The 21,181-nt window shown below is 31.4% G+C and overlaps 1 protein-coding gene across 1 annotated transcript; it reads left to right on the top strand.

Moving 5' to 3' along the window:
• The first annotated feature begins 3,313 nt into the window (after positions 1–3,313).
• Positions 3,314–11,665, top strand: LOC106104700 (kynurenine 3-monooxygenase). The gene is made up of 10 exons (XM_013284829.1): positions 3,314–3,546; positions 5,685–5,754; positions 6,823–7,016; positions 7,330–7,378; positions 7,806–7,893; positions 7,997–8,168; positions 10,371–10,622; positions 10,698–10,928; positions 11,296–11,457; positions 11,564–11,665. The coding sequence occupies exons 1-10, from the start codon at positions 3,481–3,483 to the stop codon at positions 11,633–11,635; spliced, it is 1,356 nt and encodes a 451-aa protein (XP_013140283.1). The 5' UTR covers positions 3,314–3,480; the 3' UTR covers positions 11,636–11,665.
• Positions 11,666–21,181: the final 9,516 nt, after the last annotated feature.

Genomic DNA, 21,181 nt, shown 5'->3' with positions numbered 1-21,181 from the left:
TATAAAATACAAACTATACATTCAGGTGACCTTTGAGTGACCTTAAAACTTCTTCCTGATGTTTTGACAATGGGATTTGACCCATAATATCAACTACTAATTACTAAAAGTAATTAGTAAGTTTACACATAGAATGCGATAAAAATTGACTACATAGTGATTTTATTATCTTTACAAACGATAGCAACATTGAAGAAAGCGTTTAATTCTATTAGTTGCAAATGAATACTTGAATATTCTGTTACATTTTATCTGATAATTAACTTCGATTGAACGCGAACTCGCGCGAGCGCCAATAAACCTATCAGTTCTCAGCAAATGCCGACAAAATCCAATTAACCGTATTAGTACTTGAACTTTGCGGGTATGACGGAAATCCTTTGCGTTGTTAGCTTGTTATTTTATTTTAAACTCATAATATTAAAAAGATGTGATATTAAATAAAGTATTTTATGTAGGAAAAACCGTTTAAATCAATTATCTTTCTAATTACTTTTAAGTGGTAACACTAAAAAAGAAAAAAAAACAGTTTACTGTTTTCTATACATTTTTTCAGTAAATATGTTAACGATTTTGAGCGCAGTTAGTGTTAAAGGATACGTTATGTAAGAGATTCATTAATTTTAACTACGTAGACACAAACAACACCCAAAGTTACAACTTAGAAAATTTGAATAAACTTGGCTTTATAATGGTGAAGCTATTAAGTCATATTATTTCCGTACGATAACCGATAATACGTAAGATTCAAGGTTTTATCTTACATGTTAATTTTGTTAAGTTATTTTTATAAAACAACGTAAACATAGTCATGAGTGTATACTTTATTTGGTACTAACTTACGCCAGCGACTCCGTCCTCGTGGAATTAAGATTATTAATTACTAATTCCAGATTAACCTCTACATCTATACAAAATTTCATCGAAATAGTTCAGCCGTTTAGGCTACAAACTCTGACTAACATCTATGCATCCATCCATCCATCTAAACTTACGCATTTATAATATTAGTAAGATAGTATGAAAGTGTGATAGTGCATGGCACACCGACTTCCACAATGGAGTCTAAAATGTTTATAAACAATATTAGAAGAGCTGATTTTCGACGTTTTTATTTTTCAATTAATGGATAAACAATTGAATAATTTCGCAAAGGTTTATTATAATTATACTTCAATTAATTGAAAGTACTTCTTAAAACATAAACAAACAATAATGAAATCCTACTAAGCAGTGGACCATAAACCGCGTAGAAGTAACTTGAAACGACGGATTTGTCTCGAATGTCAGGAATCATGTTTCAGTTAGGTATAATTTCATTATTTAATTAGTATTTTGTTGCATTGTCTTAGCATTAATTGAGGTTAGACGATTTACACTGTAAGAATTAAGTTGAAATATTAGATTACTATTCTTCAACTACGAATACAAGAATGTCAAGAAAAATAAATAGTTTTTTTGTTAATCAGAGCTCGCAATATGAAAATCTTCAGCCATGTCGACTTGACACTGTGATACTTTGAGGATAAACATTCTTCTTTTAACAGGACAAAAACATTCACTTGAATTCGGTAGCCAGTACTTAGTAATCATGGTAATACTTACAACTAAGGACTCAAAGTGATTAACTCCTTGCTCTTGCGATTTGGACATCTGACAGAACCAGTTTGGAGTTTATTGACCGCAGAAAAATTACAAAAAATGAAAGTGGCCTTTAGAGGCTTACACTTTTTACTTGCAAGTGAATTTTGATTCTTAATCTTCAGAATAAATTATTAAAACAACTAACCAAAGTGCTTGTTGGCTTCACCTTGAAAAATTTCCTTACTACGAGATAACTCGAGACAAAAAATAATGCCTTTGCTTTTGGAAAATGAAACGTAGCAAAATAATGTTTTGAATGGTTACTCTAGTTTTAAGAGAGGTTGACAGATAAACCAAAAACCATTTATATTTTTTTAGGATTTCGGTTCCTAAAGTCATCGAAGGTATTACCTACGCTTACGCAGCCTTAGGTCGCCTTAGGTAGCCTTATATTGAGCAAGGTCAGGATGTTTTTTCCATTTTTGAATTCCATCGTGATCATAAAACTCAGTCATATTTTCGTTCCTTTTTTTAGGATTATTTTATTATGGTCACATCATAAAAAGCTTGCCTAAAACTTTTTTCATCAAACGTAGTATAATCAATAACGGGTTTTATATAACAATTTTCGCCCGTGACTCCGTCCGCGTGAAGTTAAAAAAACAAAAGCTAGTAATTTAGTCGAGTACCCTATGTGTTTCAGACTATTCTCTACGTCTATGCCAAATTTCATCGAAATCCGTTCAGCCATTTAGACTTCAAACTGTAACAAACATCCATCGCTCTAAACTTTCGCATTTATAATATTAGTAAGATTATCTCGCTAGTTTTTATGGCTCAAAGAAATGTATTGACGTAAATGATGGTAATCTATATGCATAATGTGTGGCATAATGTGTCAATTAAGAGCTGTAATCATTGTATTGAGTAACATTTAGATTGGACAAAGTCGAGGCCAAGTGGTAGATGTTTAAGATATAAGGAAAAAAAATTGTAACATAAAACATAAAATACTGATTAAAAAAGCAACAATTTGAAAAATATCATTTAAGACACTATAAGTTAGTCCTCCGGATTGTAAATTGTCTGATAACAAAATGACAGTGACGTTATTTTTAAGCTATCCGAGTCTCTATCAGCAAGTGGTGGGACAGGACCCATGTTTTCAATTAACTTTTTTGCATTTTGATTTTGATTTTAATTTAATAAAATCTAAATACATCCTCAAAGGTTACACAGATGCGTAAGGTCGATTAAAATCATTAGAAACCTTTTTTTAAAAACTGAATTTAAAGCAAAATTATAAAGGCGACAGAAACAATTCTCATCAGACAACAGACAGAAACATATATCAGAGCTTTTATCTTAGAAATAAAACAACAAATTATCATTAAAATTGTATATTTTATCATATTTACTTTTCACAGTCTTTATCGAATAATTACTTAATATAATTATTATTGCATCAATGAAATGTCGTGTAACATGCAAGACGGGTTGTTATTCTGAATTCTCACTCATGCACGTGGTATGTTAGGGTTGCCACTCTTCGGATTAACATGATAGATTTGAGCTATAGATTTAACGTTCGTAGGTGGCAAACACATGATTGGTTGTTTTTTCTTCGTCTGGTACAAAACTGGTAGTTTTTATTTTCGCCGGCTGTGTACGTTTATTGAAAGTTGGCAACCCTAGATGCAGTGTAAGGCGAGGATGTCCCGTGAACGATACACGTTCAGTTCACTTCTCGATCACTTCCGACATACATCGCTCTCGATATATCCAAGTTAATTCGTTGAAATAAATAATTATCATCATTAAATATTTTTATACATATTTGTTAATTGAAAGTTAAAAACTGAAAACGGTTTTAAGGATTTTTATTTGAATAAAAAAATGGCAACGTATCAAAATGGACGTAAGAATAAACCCTTAGATATTGTTATAGTAGGAGGAGGATTGGTAAGTATTTTTTTAATTTCATTTTTAATTGTTCATTAAATCAACAAAATATTTAAGACTTCAATTATTTAGTCTATACTTATTTTATAAAGACGAAAGATTTGTATTTTGTATGTAACTCAAAAAAAACTAGACTGATTTCAAAAAATATTTCACCATTAAAAAGCTACGGTATCAGTGAGTAACAGGTCTCTTTCATTAATTTTTAATTTCCCGCGGACGAAGTCGCGAGCAGCAGCTAGTAGTATATAAGACATTTCCTTGTATAAACTTTAATCTATAAGTAAATTAAATTATGAAACTAGTTTTTTTTTATATTTTTAGACCTTTTTAACAAGTTTTAAAAGTTATATTTAGAAAGGAATATCAACATTAGTAACTATTCAATTAGAATATATTAAGTTTTTCATAGACTATATTATAATTGTGAAATCTTACGCAATATCTACGCTAAAGGAACGGTCTTATACTACACTAGCTTTAGCCCACGACTCCGTCTGCGTAGATTAAAAAAAAGTAGCCCATGTGTTCTTTCAGGATATCCTCTACATCTATGTACAAAATTCATTGTGATCCGTTCAGTAGTTTAGGCTACAAACCCTAACAAACATCCATCTAAACTTTCGCATTTAGATTATACTAGCTTTCACGCGCAACTCCGTCAGTGTTGAGTAAAAAAAACAAAAGTAGGTAGCCTATGTGTCCTTCCAGACTATGCTTTACATCTGTGCCAAATTTCATCTAGATCCGTTCAGCCGTTTAGGCTACAAACTCTAACAAACATCCATCCATCTAAACTTTCGCATTTATAATATTAGTAAGATTAGTAAGATAATATAATATATTATAGACATACTAGTAAGATAAGATTTATTTTATTTAAATCAATTTTTTACGATGATAAAGAATAATAAAATAATGTTATTATTTTAATTTAATGAAATCTTATACCGATTAAATATATTGCATGGAAATTATTCAAATCTATTATCTGTTTGTGCATGATTTTTCACATAATTCTTTCGAGACTGGTATTTTCTTAAGCGATTGCAAATAATTTACTCCAAAAGTTGCTAGAATACTAATTGCATTTACATTTATGTTTTTACTAATAGTAATTATATTTTAATAATGTTTACTCAACAATTATTATAATTAATAATAGTAAACCGGTTATTCTGTGCTGGTATCCATATTTTAACTACATTACGCAAGAAAAAAAAAGCTCACTTCAAATTAAAAACAACTCTTTTCATATGAAAAGTTTATTAAGTTATGTTTTATTAATAATCAACAAATGTTCTCATATTATGGAGCATAAACTCGAAAGTGTTACATAAAGGTCAACTATAATATTTCTATGAATATAAACATCACACGTATCAAGAAAATAAATTGTTTAGTTCGCAAAGCGAGTGGAAAATTCTGTACGTAATTTGTTACATTAAGATAATAATTTAAATATTGGTGTGAAGTTTTGTTTATAAGAAGAAAAAAGGAGTACTACGCGAGCGGAATAACATGAGATTGAAAAAGCTATGCTATGCTGTGCTTCTTGTTAAGATAAAATACCATAATTTGAAAACATAATTCTTACTAATATTATACATGCGAAAGTTCAGACGGATGGATGTCTGTTAGAGTTTGTGGCCTAAACTAAAAACAGATGACGTCGAAAGTCATAGATGTATGAAGAACCCATAGGCTACTTACTTTTTTTAAATCCATGTTGATGGTTTTGTGGGTTAAAGCTAGTAGTATAATTTTAACGCTATTGGTGTGTATCTTTTACAACTCTCAAGTCATAGACAAACTTCTGCCTGGATCATACCATAGACATTTTGTGTTCTATACTAATATTATAAAGATGAAAAATTTATATTATTGTATGTATTTGATTTACGCAAAAACTGCTGGGTCGATTTTAAAAATTCTTTCACCATTAGAAAGGTAATTTATCTGTGAGTAACATAGGCTATATTTTGTATTATTTTTTTTAATTTCACGCGGGCGAAGTGGCTAGAAAACTAGTATAAGCCTATTGAAATGTTTACAAGCAAAAAACACCTAATTAAGAATGATCGTCTGACAGTTAGTAGGTATTAATGATAACGGTCTATAAAATATTTCTTTGACAGGTCGGATCATTGGAAGCTTTGTATTTGGCCAAGAGGGGTCATCGCGTACGGCTGTACGAGTATCGTGAAGGTGAGCCGGCCTTTAGCCACGTGCCGACAGTCAACAAGTTATTAATTGATACATTAACATGAATTATCAATTTAAATTTAAAACGACAGTCAAAAATTGTTAAGTATGTAATATCAAAGGAGTAATTTATTGGAATACCATAGCTAAGTGGTTTTTTAATGTAAAATATAGATTTTTATTAAATTTATTTTATCTTAGACTCGTCTAGTACATTAAATATTAATCTGTAAAGGACTTTAAATGGATAGACTAGGTTTATTGTAAAAATGTCAATAACTTTTTCTATAATGGCAAATTAAAACAAATAGCCAATAGCAATGTTTAAAATAAGGCTGAAGAGTATAGACCATAGGTTCTAATCCATTTGATGACTCCAAAAACATCTAGGAGAGTTTTAATATAACCTATACAGAAACATGAAGGTCAAATTAATTATTATCTCTTAAATTAACCAATATTGTCATTGGAATCGAATCTATGATAGAATATGTCCAATAGTGATCTTGACAATAGGTTAATTGGTTAATTAAGTCTATTCTTCAGTTTCGGCTCTACATTGCTTGTAAAGATGATTAAAAACTAAGAACTTACTAAAGCTAGGTTTAGTGTAGTGATAGGAATTTGCTTCACCAGCACACAAAATGATAAAATAAATAAAGTTTGTTATTTATTCACATTTAAATTTATATTAATACAAGTGTATACAAAAAATAAGATATTATTTTTTCACTATACATAACAAGTTCTTTTTTTTATTTTCGAACAACTAACTGAACATCAAACATATGTCATTATTAAAATTATCCTAGACAGCCAGTCTTACACTGCAACATCTACATAAAGCAGGTTTCATTTACAACATAGTATACTGTCTGCTTTTTAAAGATCGAGAATATTAGGTTACTAAAGCTTTAAAAAAATATTTTGTCATTTTCAACTAAGCTTAAATCTTGTTTACAATAGTCCAATAAAAGTATACAAACCCACTGTGTAATTTAATTTCGGTATCCGTAACCATCGCAATACTGCATGCTTGAATAATTATTAGGCGGATGTAATATTTTCCAGACATACGAAATACCCCAACTGCTAGAGGGAGGTCTATTAACTTGGCATTATCAGTCCGCGGTAGGAAGGCGCTGCGAGGAGTAGGTTTGGAGCAGCAAATGGTACAAGAACACGGCATACCTATGGTCGGTCGGTATATACACAGGCTCGATGGCTCCACGTATATCATACCTTATGATTCAAGGACTAATCAGGTAAAGATTGCTTAAAAAAGTAAACGACTTCTTTGTAATATTGATCTATCAGACAACGCACCACCATAGTTTGGACAGTCAACTACTAATAGGAGAAACCTATAAAGTTGTTTTATTTAATTTTATGTTTATTATTAGAAAAATAATTAAAAAATCAAATTGTAACTAATGATTATGATAAAATTAAGTTTTTTTATTGAAGTATATGTTCATACTTTTTAAATACTACTCCGTTCTTCATTTATTTTAGTGTTCTTTTGTTTTTATGTTGTTTTTTTTATTCTGGATTTTTCTACTATTCTTTTGTTTTCAGTGTATTTACTCTGTTGGTCGGAACTTCTTGAACTCCCTACTATTAAAAGGTTGGTGAAATTTAATGTTTTTTAATTAATTTATATTGTGTCAAGTAATTATTATTTGCATTTCAGAATGATTGGCATAGTGTAATTATCACTTAATAATGCAGGCATTTCGTTCAACAAGCGATTTAATTAAACCTCTGACTCATGCGGTGCTGGTTAAATTTAATTAACGTTTGTTAAATGTTAAATAGTTAACATTTAATGTTATTTTAATTATATCTACTATTAACTAGATTATTACCAGTAAAGAATACACAAAATACCTTGATTTACAAAGAATTAATTCATCTGTAACAATAAAATATACATTGTAAATAAATAAAACAATGTGATTTTTATATATACTAAAGCGAAGATGTCTAATAACAAAAATTAGCTACTTAATTACTTGCACATTTTTAATTAATTTGAATATATTAATTTACAGAATCGGAGAAATATAAAAATGTAGAGAAACACTTTAATCATAAATTAATCAACGCAAATCTACAAAAAGGTTTTCTTACATTTCAAAAGTAAGTATAGATTTGAATATTTTATGCATAAACAAAGTAAAAAATATCAAAGAGCTCGAATAACACGTTTTATGTGTTTTTTCTCATTTCTTATAAATTTCAGAACACAGACTAATGAAACAGTAGAAGTGAATGCAGATTTAATAATAGGCTCGGACGGTGCATATTCCGCAGTACGTAAAGCAATGATGAAGGAACCTCTATTCGATTACAGTCAAAAGTATATCGAACACGGTTATATGGAATTATGCATACCACCCGGAGATGACGGCGAGGTAAGAGATTACTCATTTTAGAAGAACTTCTAAAAAAACAAAAAGGAATAGACTTTTTCAATTGTTTATTTTCATTTCTAACAAACTATAGTGGATATTAAAAGGACAGGAATAACTAAGCTATTTAACTATTTACTTAGTATTGCATTCTTCAGCTTATCCACGTCAAATTAGTTTGTAAAATAGAACCTACTTTTCCTTCTAAATCTCTCACAAAGAAAAGAAAACAAAGAAATTATACTTCCATTAATAAGAACAGCAAAATGAATTCTAAAATCTGTTAGACTAATTTTTTTATAACTCCGATTCCGATTTTTCATTGAGTTTAGATTTTTTATATAAATTATATGTAATTGCCTCTGCAATAACCCTGCTTCGTACATATAAAAGGCGTATTTTTGTAATTCACCTTTCAACGGAAATCCCCGAGTCGCATAAATGGTCATTACAGAATCGTAAGAGAAATCCGAAGCATCTACCAAATGGTTTCCATCATTGTCTATATACATAAATTCTCTTAATCTATAACTGTAGTTCATCTCTATTGCGTAAACATCTTTTCTCGAAGCGACAGTATTCATTGCACTTTCTGTAAAACTACAATCTGGATTAGCAATACCTTTTGGAAGGGTAATATTGTAAGCGTATAGAAATAATGTTCTCATTGTGTCACTTACACAAGGTTCATATGGCAGGGTTTTTAAATCATCAGTGTCAAATGTTCTTTCGTCTTTAACATTTCCGGCAACTAGACTATAATATGCTGTATTGTAGAAACTATTAATGAAGAAAGTAAACAACGCCCATAGTACAATTATGACTTTCGGCTTCGTATTTTTGAATAATCTGTCGTCGCTGTGTCCATAAAAATAAGCGCAAAGTTTTATGCTCAACATTGAAATTTCGGGTTCTTCGGTTGTCAATATTACTCGGGAGGTTGCCATAAAAGAAATCATAAATACATAAGCAAGTATTATTAAAAGCCATGTTTTTATTCCAAATTCACGGTAAACTTTTTTCCAAATGTTTTCTTTTATAGTTGGGGTGAGCAAAATTAAATCAGCATAGTGGTAACCCCATATGTAATCAAATACTTCGACCCGATTTTGAATCAAGACAAAACCACCTGCTGCTATACTTACTTTACCATCTTGCAGTTTTCCTAGAAGTCCAGTTGTAGTCCTGTTGGGTAAAACTACTCCATACATTGTATCAGCATCGTAGTATTCATATTCTATTGTAAATCCTTCCACAGCAGCAATAGTCTCTAGCAGATATTGTTCTAAGCCCATAACGTATTTACCAAAAACAGTGTAATTGCTTGATTTTAGTATTACAATTGGAATATCTTCCTTAGCTGCGACTTTGACTACACAATTACGTAGTGAATACTGCACATTTTCAGGAAACAATTCGCTAATATCGTTTATGTCTCGACATAATCCTAGATTAAGAATTTCATCAAATGTCTCTCCACAATTATTCTTTTTAAATGGAAAATAAGTAAATATTTCAGTTTTCTCAGGATTCACGTAATTAAGTAAAATAACTTTATACATTTTTTGATCTACAAATATGTTAAAAACTGTTTTCAAATGCTCCTCAGTAATTTTTGTTATCTGAACAATAAAAGTTGCTCTTGGATTCCAAAGGACGTCTCTTGTCAGCTGTTTTAGACCGCTTGCAAATTCTTGAACGTCTTGTGCTATAATGACATAGATCTTCGTTCCTAGAAGTGCATTTTCAGATGTAAAATTACGTATTCTGAAACTATAGCAATCCTGAAGGTTAATCCTTTTTATTAAATAGTCGACATCGGCGTTAGAATATACAAGGGTAATTCGGTTTTTGCATGTAAAATGATTTTTCAATATGTTATTAATGCACTCATAATTTTCATGATAATAATTACTGGCAAGAAAAAATTTTTGATATTCATTTGTTTGAGCATATACTAAAGGAACCAATAATGAAACAATCCAAGTAAAACATAGTCTCATCTTAACTAGCACCGTCTTCACGCACAAATATCAAATACGTAGTTACAGCGAAATATTCAGTTAACGTGTACAAATACAAACACGAGTGATTGACGATGTCCTAATGATGTGGATTTATCCGTAACTGGCATATCCTATGATTAATTGTCCCTAACAATTATTGATAATTGCTTGCTTAATATTCAAGTACTTTGTATTACAGTTTCAGATGCCTTCTCAGTATTTACATATTTGGCCAAGAGGAAACTTCATGTTGATTGCTTTACCAAATCAAGATCGTACTTGGACTGTCACACTCTTCATGCCGTTTGCGAAGTTCAATGAAATCGACACTGAAGAGAAACTTTTGAATTTCTTTGGGAAATATTTCTCTGATGCAATACCATTGATTGGGAAGAAAAAATTAATAGAAGACTTCTTCTCTGGATCCGCATTACCATTAGTTTCAGTAAAGGTAAATTACTTTTTACTTTTAACTTATTAGTTATTGTAGGATTTTAACTTTAAAATATTAATTTGTTAATTTCAGTGTCGACCATATCATGTCAATGACAAAGCTCTTCTGATCGGCGACGCCGCGCATGCTGTCGTACCATTCTACGGTCAAGGAATGAATTGTGGATTCGAGGACTGTACTATACTCGACGAGTTATTCCAAAAATACAATGATAACCTCAAAAATATCCTTAACGAATTCTCCGCTACAAGATGGGTAGACGTGTTTGCTATAAGTGATTTAGCTATGTATAATTACGTGGAGGTAAGATTAATATAGCGAGAATTTATCTATACATATAATGAAATTTGAATGTCTGCAGTATTAAAATAAAATAAAAAAAAACATATTTCGGTAAGATAATTTATTTACATTGATCATAAGGAAAATCACCTCCCGACTACTATTGAAAATATTTTTGTCGGTCTGTCTGTTTGTCTGTCCGCAAGCCGCGTTTGTTCAGGGTAATCTCCGTTGGGCCGATTTCACCGGACTTCACTGAAGGGTAGCTAACATAGACGGGCAATTTATAGGCTGCTTTTTTCTTAATATTGCGTGGACGAAGTCGCGGGCAACAGATAGTTGTTAATTTATCTTGAAATCGTAATTTAATTTAATGTTTCTCTTCCAGATGAGAGATTTGGTTACTCGACCTTCATATCTGTTCCGTAAATCAATTGATGATTTTCTATTTTGGCTGATACCAAATTTATGGGTCCCATTGTATAATTCGGTATCGTTCACAAATATGCCATACAGTCAATGCGTGAAAAACCGAAAGTTTCAAGACAAGGTAAGTATTTACTTATGTTAGGTTATCTCAAAAAAAATATTTTAAAAGTAGTTACATGTCTACTACTAAATTAAGATATCGTAACAAATTTTATGATTTTTTACAGATTTTCAAAATGCTTATCGCAATTCTGGGACTCCTGACGTTTGCTGGAATTTTCTATTTATCATTGTTATAAAATTGAAACATAAATAAAGAAATACATCAATAAAAATGACTTTAAATTATTATACTCTTTACTAATATGATAAATGATACTAATATAATAATATGATTAATGCGAACGTATGTATGAATGTTTAGGAGGTTCCAGGTTATTGGAAGGTATCAGATAGTAGAACCAGTTCAGCAGATTTTGTCTAAATGTGGCCCAGATGTAAGATAGTCTGGACGAACATATAGACTTCTTGAGGTTTTATTGTAACTAATGTTGTATTTTATCATTTATTTTTTGTTATCACGAACTGCATGTGGAAGGTTATATACAGTGCTGGTCACTCAAATGCGGTGGTAACAATATGAACGCGGTCTTAGGTTAACCGCTGGATGTAATTAAACGTAACCTACATGAAACAGGATGATGTAGATTGTAGATCTCGAGTTAGCGTCGAACATGTGTGCTTTATCAGAAGCTTACAATAGAGATAGGCTAGTGGGTCGATTGCGTGTGATTAAAAAATGTAGTATAGTATAAACTTATTATGTCTTTCTGATATTAAATTATACAAATAAGATATTACAATTCAATACGAATTCATATTTTTGTCTTAAATCGTAGTCGTACGATGAAAGACGAGAATTAAGGGAAAATTATTTGGTAATAATACACTATTGCTATTATTTTTGTACAGGCATTTTAGTTCCTACTTTTAATTCATTTGTATTATAGAAATACTTTTCATAGTAGATATAATTAATGGGTCTCTAAATGTCCCCAACTAATATTTCATTGCACTCTTGCAAACAAAGTGATAAATTATTTTATATGGAAAAGATTCGAGCAAAGTTATATAAGTTTGTTGTTGGAAGCGCATTTGCTTTCGAAGTTTGAGCTGGTTTCTGAGCGCAGTGAATAAGTTCACTCGAACTAAAATTTTGACTAATAAATTTGTTTTAAAGTAACATTTAATTTACACGAAGGTGCACTACAGGACCTCAAATTCGATAAATAACTAGATAGTAAAAAAAGTTTAAGATTTTACAACAATCTTGATTAGTTTTTTTTATTAATTTCAAATAATACATTTGATTAGTACAATTGTTTGTTTTATCAGATATATTTTATACAATTTATGTAGATATAGGTACTCCATCTCCTTAGGACTTCTCGCATTCGTGGGTAGTTTGAAAACACCGTATCAAACGTAGTAGAATTTATGCTGGAAGTCCATTGGCGAGGAATCTATTTTTTTTATAATATACGGTGGGAAACGAGCAAGCGACCACCTGAATCCAGCGAAATGGAAAGCGACCGCTGCTTGTATACATCCGCAATTGCAAATGCGTTACCTTAATTACCAGAGGAGGAGACGCACATAAAGAGGACGTTTCCCTTTCCTATGCGTCTCCTCCACTTTTCCTTCCCATCCTTTCCTCTTAAGAAAAGGATGGAAAGGGACTAAAATCTAGAAACTAGGGTACTTAATTAAGTTCAAATTTAATTTCCATGTACAAGATTAAAAACTTTGTTATTTATTCCCTCGATTTTAAAATTACGAGAATTCCATGGTAAGTATGACAATTTATATGTAGCTAACATTAATACCTAGAGTTGTTAAAACAGAGCGTATCGCTGAAAGGCGCACTGAGTGAATGGGTCGAGCGCTCGGGGCGCGTTTGTCCAGACGAGGTCTGCAGTCTTGCGATATGAAAGCCATCCTATAGTTTATAGGATCTACTTCAGCTTAGAGAGGATTTTTAATTAATAGAAAAGATTCTTTTAATGTAAATGTTAATATTTACATTTGTAAAATTTGTTCCACATTTTACAAAATGTTGTCTCCAATTAAAAAAAAAAACTAATTAAGAATGTAACGGGGATCTTTACCTTTATGTTAGCGCTTTATTGAGTGACGAAATTCTACTCTATCTACAAATATTAAACTTATTAAGAGAAAATTGACATTGTTAAAGTAAACATTTATGAAAAGCTTAGGGTGAGTTGCACCATATCGCCGGTTACCGTTAAAGTTAAAATTATTTGTAACAGTAATATTTGGAATAACCTTAAAATTTACTAAGGGTGAGTTACATTAACTAACTATAAACCTTAACCAGCACATTCCCGATGGTTACGTCTTCGGATGTTCATGATATTCGCTACACCAGTTTTGCGCTGGTCAAAATGACGTCATATTTGACACTAATCATAACCGCCCGATTTTGGGCGGTTATAGTTAGCGTTACGGTTAGTGTCAGTTCGGTAGTGTCAACTGTCACAAGCTCTTATCTTCAAAAGCACAAATAATGGAAAAAGTAATGGAAAACGAAAATCTCTACTATTATCCTATACGTAATCCAGAAGAATAAAGTCTTGCGTGCTCGGAAATAATGGATTTCCAAGATGGAACTCGAAATTTGGCCAAACATTCAGTTTGGACAAATTTCGAGTGTCTAAGGCCATAGCAACAGCGCTTGTCCCTTTTCTCTTATTTAAAAAAATGTCCTCCATAAAAGGACAATTTATAATATGCATTGACAGGACAATTTATAATATGGAAAATAAATAAGATGCATTTATATTTGTATAATTTTATTGCTTCATTTTTGCTACATATTTGAGTAGTAAAGTAAATACAGTTTCAATAATGGCCCAAACTAGTTTATTTTCACAAGAGTTTGCCATTTTCTCCATCTTCGTGGGCAAAAAGTTTATTTCACTATAAAATACCATGCGTATGATATATAAATATAATCGGCGAAACATGTATTTCCAAACATTTCAATTTACGTAAATGTCATTCTTGACACCAACTTGACACTTTAGTGACATTCAGGTTTAAATGTTTCCATTGTAAAAACGAAAAACACATAAAACCTCTGTGAGAATATGTTTTTGCACTTGTAACCCTATTATAACTTTTACGATAACCAGCGATTTGATGCAACTCACCCTTAGTATAGTATTGTATTGTAACCAGAAGAACGTTAGTTAGTGTGGAGCTACACCGTAAGAGGTAAAACTAGAAAGAAGGATGGATTGGATGAAAGGTGACATGATCAAGAAGGGAGTGATGACTGAGATGACGGATGACAAAGTTAGTTGGAGGACGAACACTTGGTATGCTGACCTTACTGAAGCAGGATAATTTTTACAAGCAAAAAGTAACATCAGGTAAAACTGCTGAAAACTTTAGCATAATGTTAAGTTTTAAAGCAATGTTTAAGTAGCTGACTCGTATGCTTGCAGCGAACTTTATAATTAAGCTTAAAGTTCACAGCATAATGAACTGGGCGGATCATTTTATAAAGTATTCTAAAGCACCTCCGGCAATGATGTCTGGAATTTTGATTACAGGCTTTACTCTTATTTTAGACGAGGAGATCTATCACTTGTAATGTAAGAATATTTTTTTTATATTTAAAAATAAAATTAGTTACTCACACTACTAGCTTTCGCTCGCGACTCCGTCCTCGTGGAATAAAAGAAAAAACAAATGCAAGTAGCCTATGTATTAATCTAGGCTATCCTTTACATCTATGTCAAATTTCATTGAGATCCCTTCAGCCGTTTAGGCTACAAACTCTAACAAACATCCATCCATCCATCTAAACTTTCGCATTAATAATATTAGTAAGATTATAACAAGGAGAAAAAAATTGGTTCCTCCGGATTCAGTTCAACATTTCAGTGTTCAACGTTTGTGTGAAAGTGGATATGGTTAAGAACGGAGTGGATTCAGATACATATGACGGCTGATAGAAATGTGCAGAAGAGCAGCACACAGTGCCGACCCTCCGTAAGGACAAGGGCAAGTGATTATGATGATGGATATGTTCAACATTTATCATCAGAAATCTCTTAGTGTAAGACGACAATATAAAGAATTTTTTGCATTCTGAGCAAGGTTAAATTTGCCAAATTATGATAATATTTAAAAGACGTACAGAATCTTTTTACAAAATCAAATGCTTAATATATCAATCTTTTCATTCGTATACTTTCTATTCTCTTCTTACGATGTTTTATTTACCAAATGTTTTGATATACGTTCAATCAAGAAATCGTATTTACTCAGCCTTCGTGTGTATTGTTCTTCCAATATTGACACAATCTATTACCAAAGGGATATTGACCAAATGTAATCTTGGATGTTTGCAAATATCATGCGACAACAATCAACTAACGCTATTTATGTTACTAATTAATTTGAAATCATACTTCATACTATTATTACAAATGTGAAAGTTTAGATGGATGGATGTTTGTTAGAATTGTAGTATAAACGGCTGAACGGATCATAATGAAATTTGGCATAGATATAGAGGATTGTCTGGAAGAACACATAGGCTACTTGGTATTTTTTTTAATACCACTCGGACGGAGTCGCGGGCTAAAGCTGGTCATGTTATAATACAGTCAGAAATAAATTGTAATTACGAGTAAAAATCTTGCAACTTATTTCTCGTGTAAATACTATTTTAAGTGGTTCTATTTATTGATAAATATAGAATTGAAATACTGTAAACCTTAACAAACAATTTATCTTTCATGACAATACATTGATTAGGGTTAAACAGATAACCAATTTAATTTACAAGAGCACTGATAACTGAAATGTAAAATATATTAAATTGTTAGCAATAAGTTTTATACGAAGTCGCGGGCAATAATTAGTATTTCTTTTTACTAATATTATGAATGCGGAAGTTTAGATGGATGAATGGATGTTTAGTAGATTTTGTAGCCTAAACTGCTGAACCGATCTCGATGATTTAACATAGATGTAGTCTAGAAGAACACATAGATTTGCTTTCTTATCTTTTAATTCCCGACGAAAGCTATTGCATGAATATTTTAATTTTATAGGCTTGTTCAAATACCACGTTATAACTGTGGAAAACTATCAGATGCAGAATTTTCAGACAGAATATAACTTTGATAAAATCTGAACGCGTCGGATTCCAATGTCCGGGGAAAATTTTATTATTAAAATTCTTCACCAACTCAATGTTATTCGTTCTGAATCATTTATGCAAAAGCGGAGTACGGAAAATATTTACTTTTGTAAAAATGGAATAATGTAATCTTACTATACGCTGCCAACGTACATATTTTCAAAACAATTATTCGTTTCAGATATGTTTGTTGTTTGTAAAAAATGCATCTCGCCTTTTTTCTGGCGTTTTTTTTTTTTATCATAGAATGAACTTTTCTTTTATTACTCATTCCCTCGTAATTATCGTAACTATTATGTCTATAATTTTCAAAACTATGAATAGATGAAAATAAAACTTACAAACGAGAATTGAAAAAAAAAAACTGGAAAATTTATATGTCAGTTTAATTATAATAACGAGTGAAAACAAATATCAGTGCGGATATTCTATTCGGAGAAGTAATTTTATAAAATCTGGGTCAATGTAGCAGAGGGGATGCGAGACATAGGTCGACAGGGAGGACCGAGGATATCGCCTTGTCAGGGGAAACAGCTGCTAAATATAAAATATATATCGTTATACTATAGTTACTTTTGTAAAATAATTGCAATGCAAATATAGTTCTCGTTGGTAAAGGGTGTTCTTAACTCTAAAGTTACTAAACGTCGGTGACACAAAATTCTTACTCGCACCACCATTAATACTATTACGGACCCTCAAATTTAAGACACAGGTTGGTAATAGCCATAATTATGGCAGCAAATTATTGTTTTGATCTAGCTAGTTCCTTAAGATTTGTGAATCATAAAACTTAGGTTTAAAAATAACAAATAGAAATGGTTGTAGCTAGTATGGTAATAAAAGATAAGAAAAATTCTGCAACGCAAGGAATTGAAATCCCTGCTCAAACGCTTTTTTCAATTTAAGTGATAGATTGAGATGGAACAAGATTGCGGAGATAGGATAAGCTGCGGACGATCGGACGAATATAACGAAAATGCTTCAGCACAGTAAAATATATTAACATTACTTTGAATTTGAAATCTTCTTAATTCTAAATGAATGTAGGTCTAATCTGATCGATGGCACAAGAAACACGTTAAACATTTGTCCCTTACAAATAAGTACTGACAGAAAATAAGTGGTCTAACGTAATATGTTATTTGGCGAATTTTAATGTAATCTTAGTGTTTCGATAAAACCAGCGACCAATGAGTTACTCTATGCAATTGTTGGACCTCGTAACATCAGTCAGTACCCATCTTTATAATTTAATTTAAGAGTAAAGGCCATGAGTTGAGTGAAATAACGCCCAAACCCATAAATTTAGATTTTCAAATTTGTTTTGTATCTATCGTCCATATCATGTTAACTCCTTTTGACGTTACCAGATCGCTCAGATTTACAGAAACTTTATAAATAATTCTTATCGGAAACCTATATAAATTTCTCTTCAGGAAATAACACTGATTGAATTGACGGGCGGCCGACCTCTGCTCCATACATTCACGTCACGTGCCGAGGTTCCTATTTGTTCACATCCCGCACCTTTACCTTATAACACCATTGTTCAATTTCAACAATTGAACTTGATATGAAATGGTACCGGAACAGTGTATTGTTGAAGCTTATGACAAGAAATATTATAACAGGATTGTTGAAAACACGAATTGTTTCCAATGTTGTAATAATTGTATGAAATAATTTTTCATCCTCCTCTTTAAAAACCAAAGACAACAGTTACAGTTTTTATTTTATACTAGCTTTCTCCCGAGACTCCATCCGCGTTGAATTAGAAAAAAAGCAAAGCGAACAGCCTATGTGTTCATCCAGAATAACCTATACTTTTGTACCGAATTTCATTGAAATCCATTCTGCCGTTTAGTCTACAAACTCTAACAAGCGTCTCTCCATCCATCTAAACTTCCGCATTTATCTATATGATTTCTGTTTTAATATTCGACTTGTCTTATTTAAATTTGGATAACATGTATTTTAACAGAATAATAAGATGGAAAAATATTTCAACAGCGCGGCAAAATGTATACTGAGTATGTTATTGCATAATTAAAATGTTCGTATTATAATTTCGTTCGAAATCTCTGACTCATATTATCACAGTTTCGTGCACGCGAATAATTATCATTTTCCGCTTGAATTGCAATTTCATTAATTTTACGGACAGACTTATCTCTGAACATTCAAATATTATTATATTTCGACGTTATAATATCTAACTTTAATGATACTTTTTTCATAATAAGATTATAAATACGAATGTTTAGATTGATGGATATTTGTCAGAGTTTGTAGCCTTAATTGCTAAACAGATCTCAATGAAATTTGGCACAGGTGTAAAGGATAGTCTGGAAGAACACACAGCCTACTGCCTTTTGTTTTTTTTTATTTCCACGCGGATGGAAGCGGGCGAAAGCACTAGCTTTACTTACAATTGAAATGACTTTTAAATAAATGTTATATTTCCATTTACAATTTTAGTTTTAAATTTAGTCTGCAAGCTTTTGCGCCGCGGTCATACAACGTAGGTAAATGATTGCCTCATTTATTATTCTCGCGAACATAGGCTAGACAAATTACGACGCTTTGTTTGTATTACTTTTCTAAACTTAATAGAAGTAAAGCCGCATATTATTTAGACTTATACAAAATAGAGCGTATGAGCAATTAAGTGCAACTTTAGTAAGTAGACATTGAAATAACTCTAACGAAGGGGGTTTTACTATTTATCCTAATTATTAGTTTTTCTGATATAACCTTAATATCATGATCGCTGTCTTAAGGAATAAACAGGAGCCATGAGTAGTAATCTGAAACCTAAATCGCTTCGTACCAGTAATATACCCGAAGAATCAGCAAAAGACCTTCATCTTACTAATGTTATAAATGCAAAAGTCTAGATGGATGGATGTTTGTTAGAGTTTATAGCCTTAACTAATTAAATAAACTCGATGAAACTTGGCATAGATGTAGAGGATAGTCTGGAAGAACATATAGGCTACTTACTTTTCTTTTTTTTTAATTGCACTCGATTGGATTCGCTGGCAAAAGCTAGTTATTTTATAAAAGCTGAAAGTTTTACTAATGTGCCTTGTAAGGTTAAAACGACCAGCGATGTTATAACACAAGGAACGGTTTAACGTTTAAATGTCCAATGATGCAATGGATTTAAGAAATCAATTGTCGACAGGTTTTAACGTAACATCATGTTCAACAACTCATTAGACAAATTACTTGGGCGCAGTGCTGTAAGTATAAATATCATGTAACCTCATAATGGGCGGGTGGCGGTGGGTCGTCTATCAGTGGTCGTTTAGCATGCAGAGGCGTGCCTCGCGGCGACAATGCGTCTACGAAACGAGTTAGGCAATTAGGTTCTACTTAAGTCGCGCATAAATGGTTTTATAGGAGCCTGAGCTTGTAAAGAATTATGCGAGATATTATCTCAAACAAAATGAAATATTCAACCCTAAGAATGGAAGGTTCCGTTCTCCTCTTCAAGGAAAAATAGAACTACATTTGCTTGAAGTTCTCCCTTCGTTTATTTTTCATAGAACCTCTTCTTCGTGTGCCCTTTGATTTTTTTTTTATTTTTTAAAAATAATATCGAGATTTGAAGCGCTGTAAGATTTTGTTTATGATAATATACCTTAAGGATATTACTTTAAGGAATTATTTGGCAATATTATTCAAGTCAGGGATTTATAAATCCACCGTTAAACCGTTGCCCTCCTAGATACATTTAACGAATGGAGGGTAATTAGGTAGCGGAGTTGTTTCCGACTGGCAACTTGCCAGTTTGATGACAGTTTTCAAAATATCGCTTTATCTAATCTCTACTTACTAGTCGCTTTTATCAACTTAACATAATATGTATTCCTAAGTCCTATGTCCTTTCCTTTTTATCCGATTTCAAACAAGAAAGATGCTAACAATATGTCAGTATATTTTTTAAATATGTTTTGAGGTTTTTCTTCACGTATGGGTTCATGGATGGTGTTATAAGTTTTAAATGGGTAATTTTTTTTTCATTTTTGATATTCGAGTAGTTACAGTTTATTAAATGCTGTACAGATTTATTATTCCATATGGCGCTACATTTCCGTGATTAAAATCCAGAGTAATTGAAATTTGTTTGCGGTCGAATTAATCGTGGTAAAAAATTTACATCACTCATATAATCTGTGACAGGATTAAAAATTGTTATAAAGAAAAATATGAAATGGAAAAAAATTACTACGAGATTTATTTTTAGAGAGGAAAAAGATTAAAGTCGTCCTAAAGAGAAACAATGAACGCAAAAAATGTCTAAAACAAAAGTTACATCGATTTTTTAATTTTTTTCTCATAACATTTATATTTTTATTCAAAATGTATTCTGAGGTTTCTTAATGATTTTCAAGGTAAGGTAAAAGTTCAAGGTTCATGTCAAAGGCTCTTATGAAACATACTTCATTACTTACACTGAAAGAAAAGTTTTTAACGACCCTCTTGCTTACAGAATGTGACCTAGTAATACATTTTTAATTTATGATTAAAAAGAAAGGTTAATGATGAAATCAGAAATTGTTTTAGAAAGAAATATATACGTTAAATTAAGAACAAT

Source organism: Papilio polytes, unplaced genomic scaffold (genome assembly GCF_000836215.1).
Source record: "Papilio polytes unplaced genomic scaffold, Ppol_1.0 DF823443.1, whole genome shotgun sequence".
Lineage (NCBI taxonomy): Eukaryota > Metazoa > Arthropoda > Insecta > Lepidoptera > Papilionidae > Papilio > Papilio polytes.
This window is presented reverse-complemented; position numbering and strand designations above follow the sequence as displayed.

What these genes read in the sequence shown, in the direction of transcription:
- LOC106104700 (XM_013284829.1), top strand. Translation starts at nt 3,481, where the DNA reads ATGGCAACGTATCAAAATGGACGTAAGAATAAACCCTTAGATATTGTT. An exon ending in TTATAGTAGGAGGAGGATTG is followed by an intron (nt 3,547 to 5,684) that starts GTAAGTATTTTT and finishes TTTCTTTGACAG; the next exon opens with GTCGGATCATTGGAAGCTTT. An exon ending in GCTGTACGAGTATCGTGAAG is followed by an intron (nt 5,755 to 6,822) that starts GTGAGCCGGCCT and finishes AATATTTTCCAG; the next exon opens with ACATACGAAATACCCCAACT.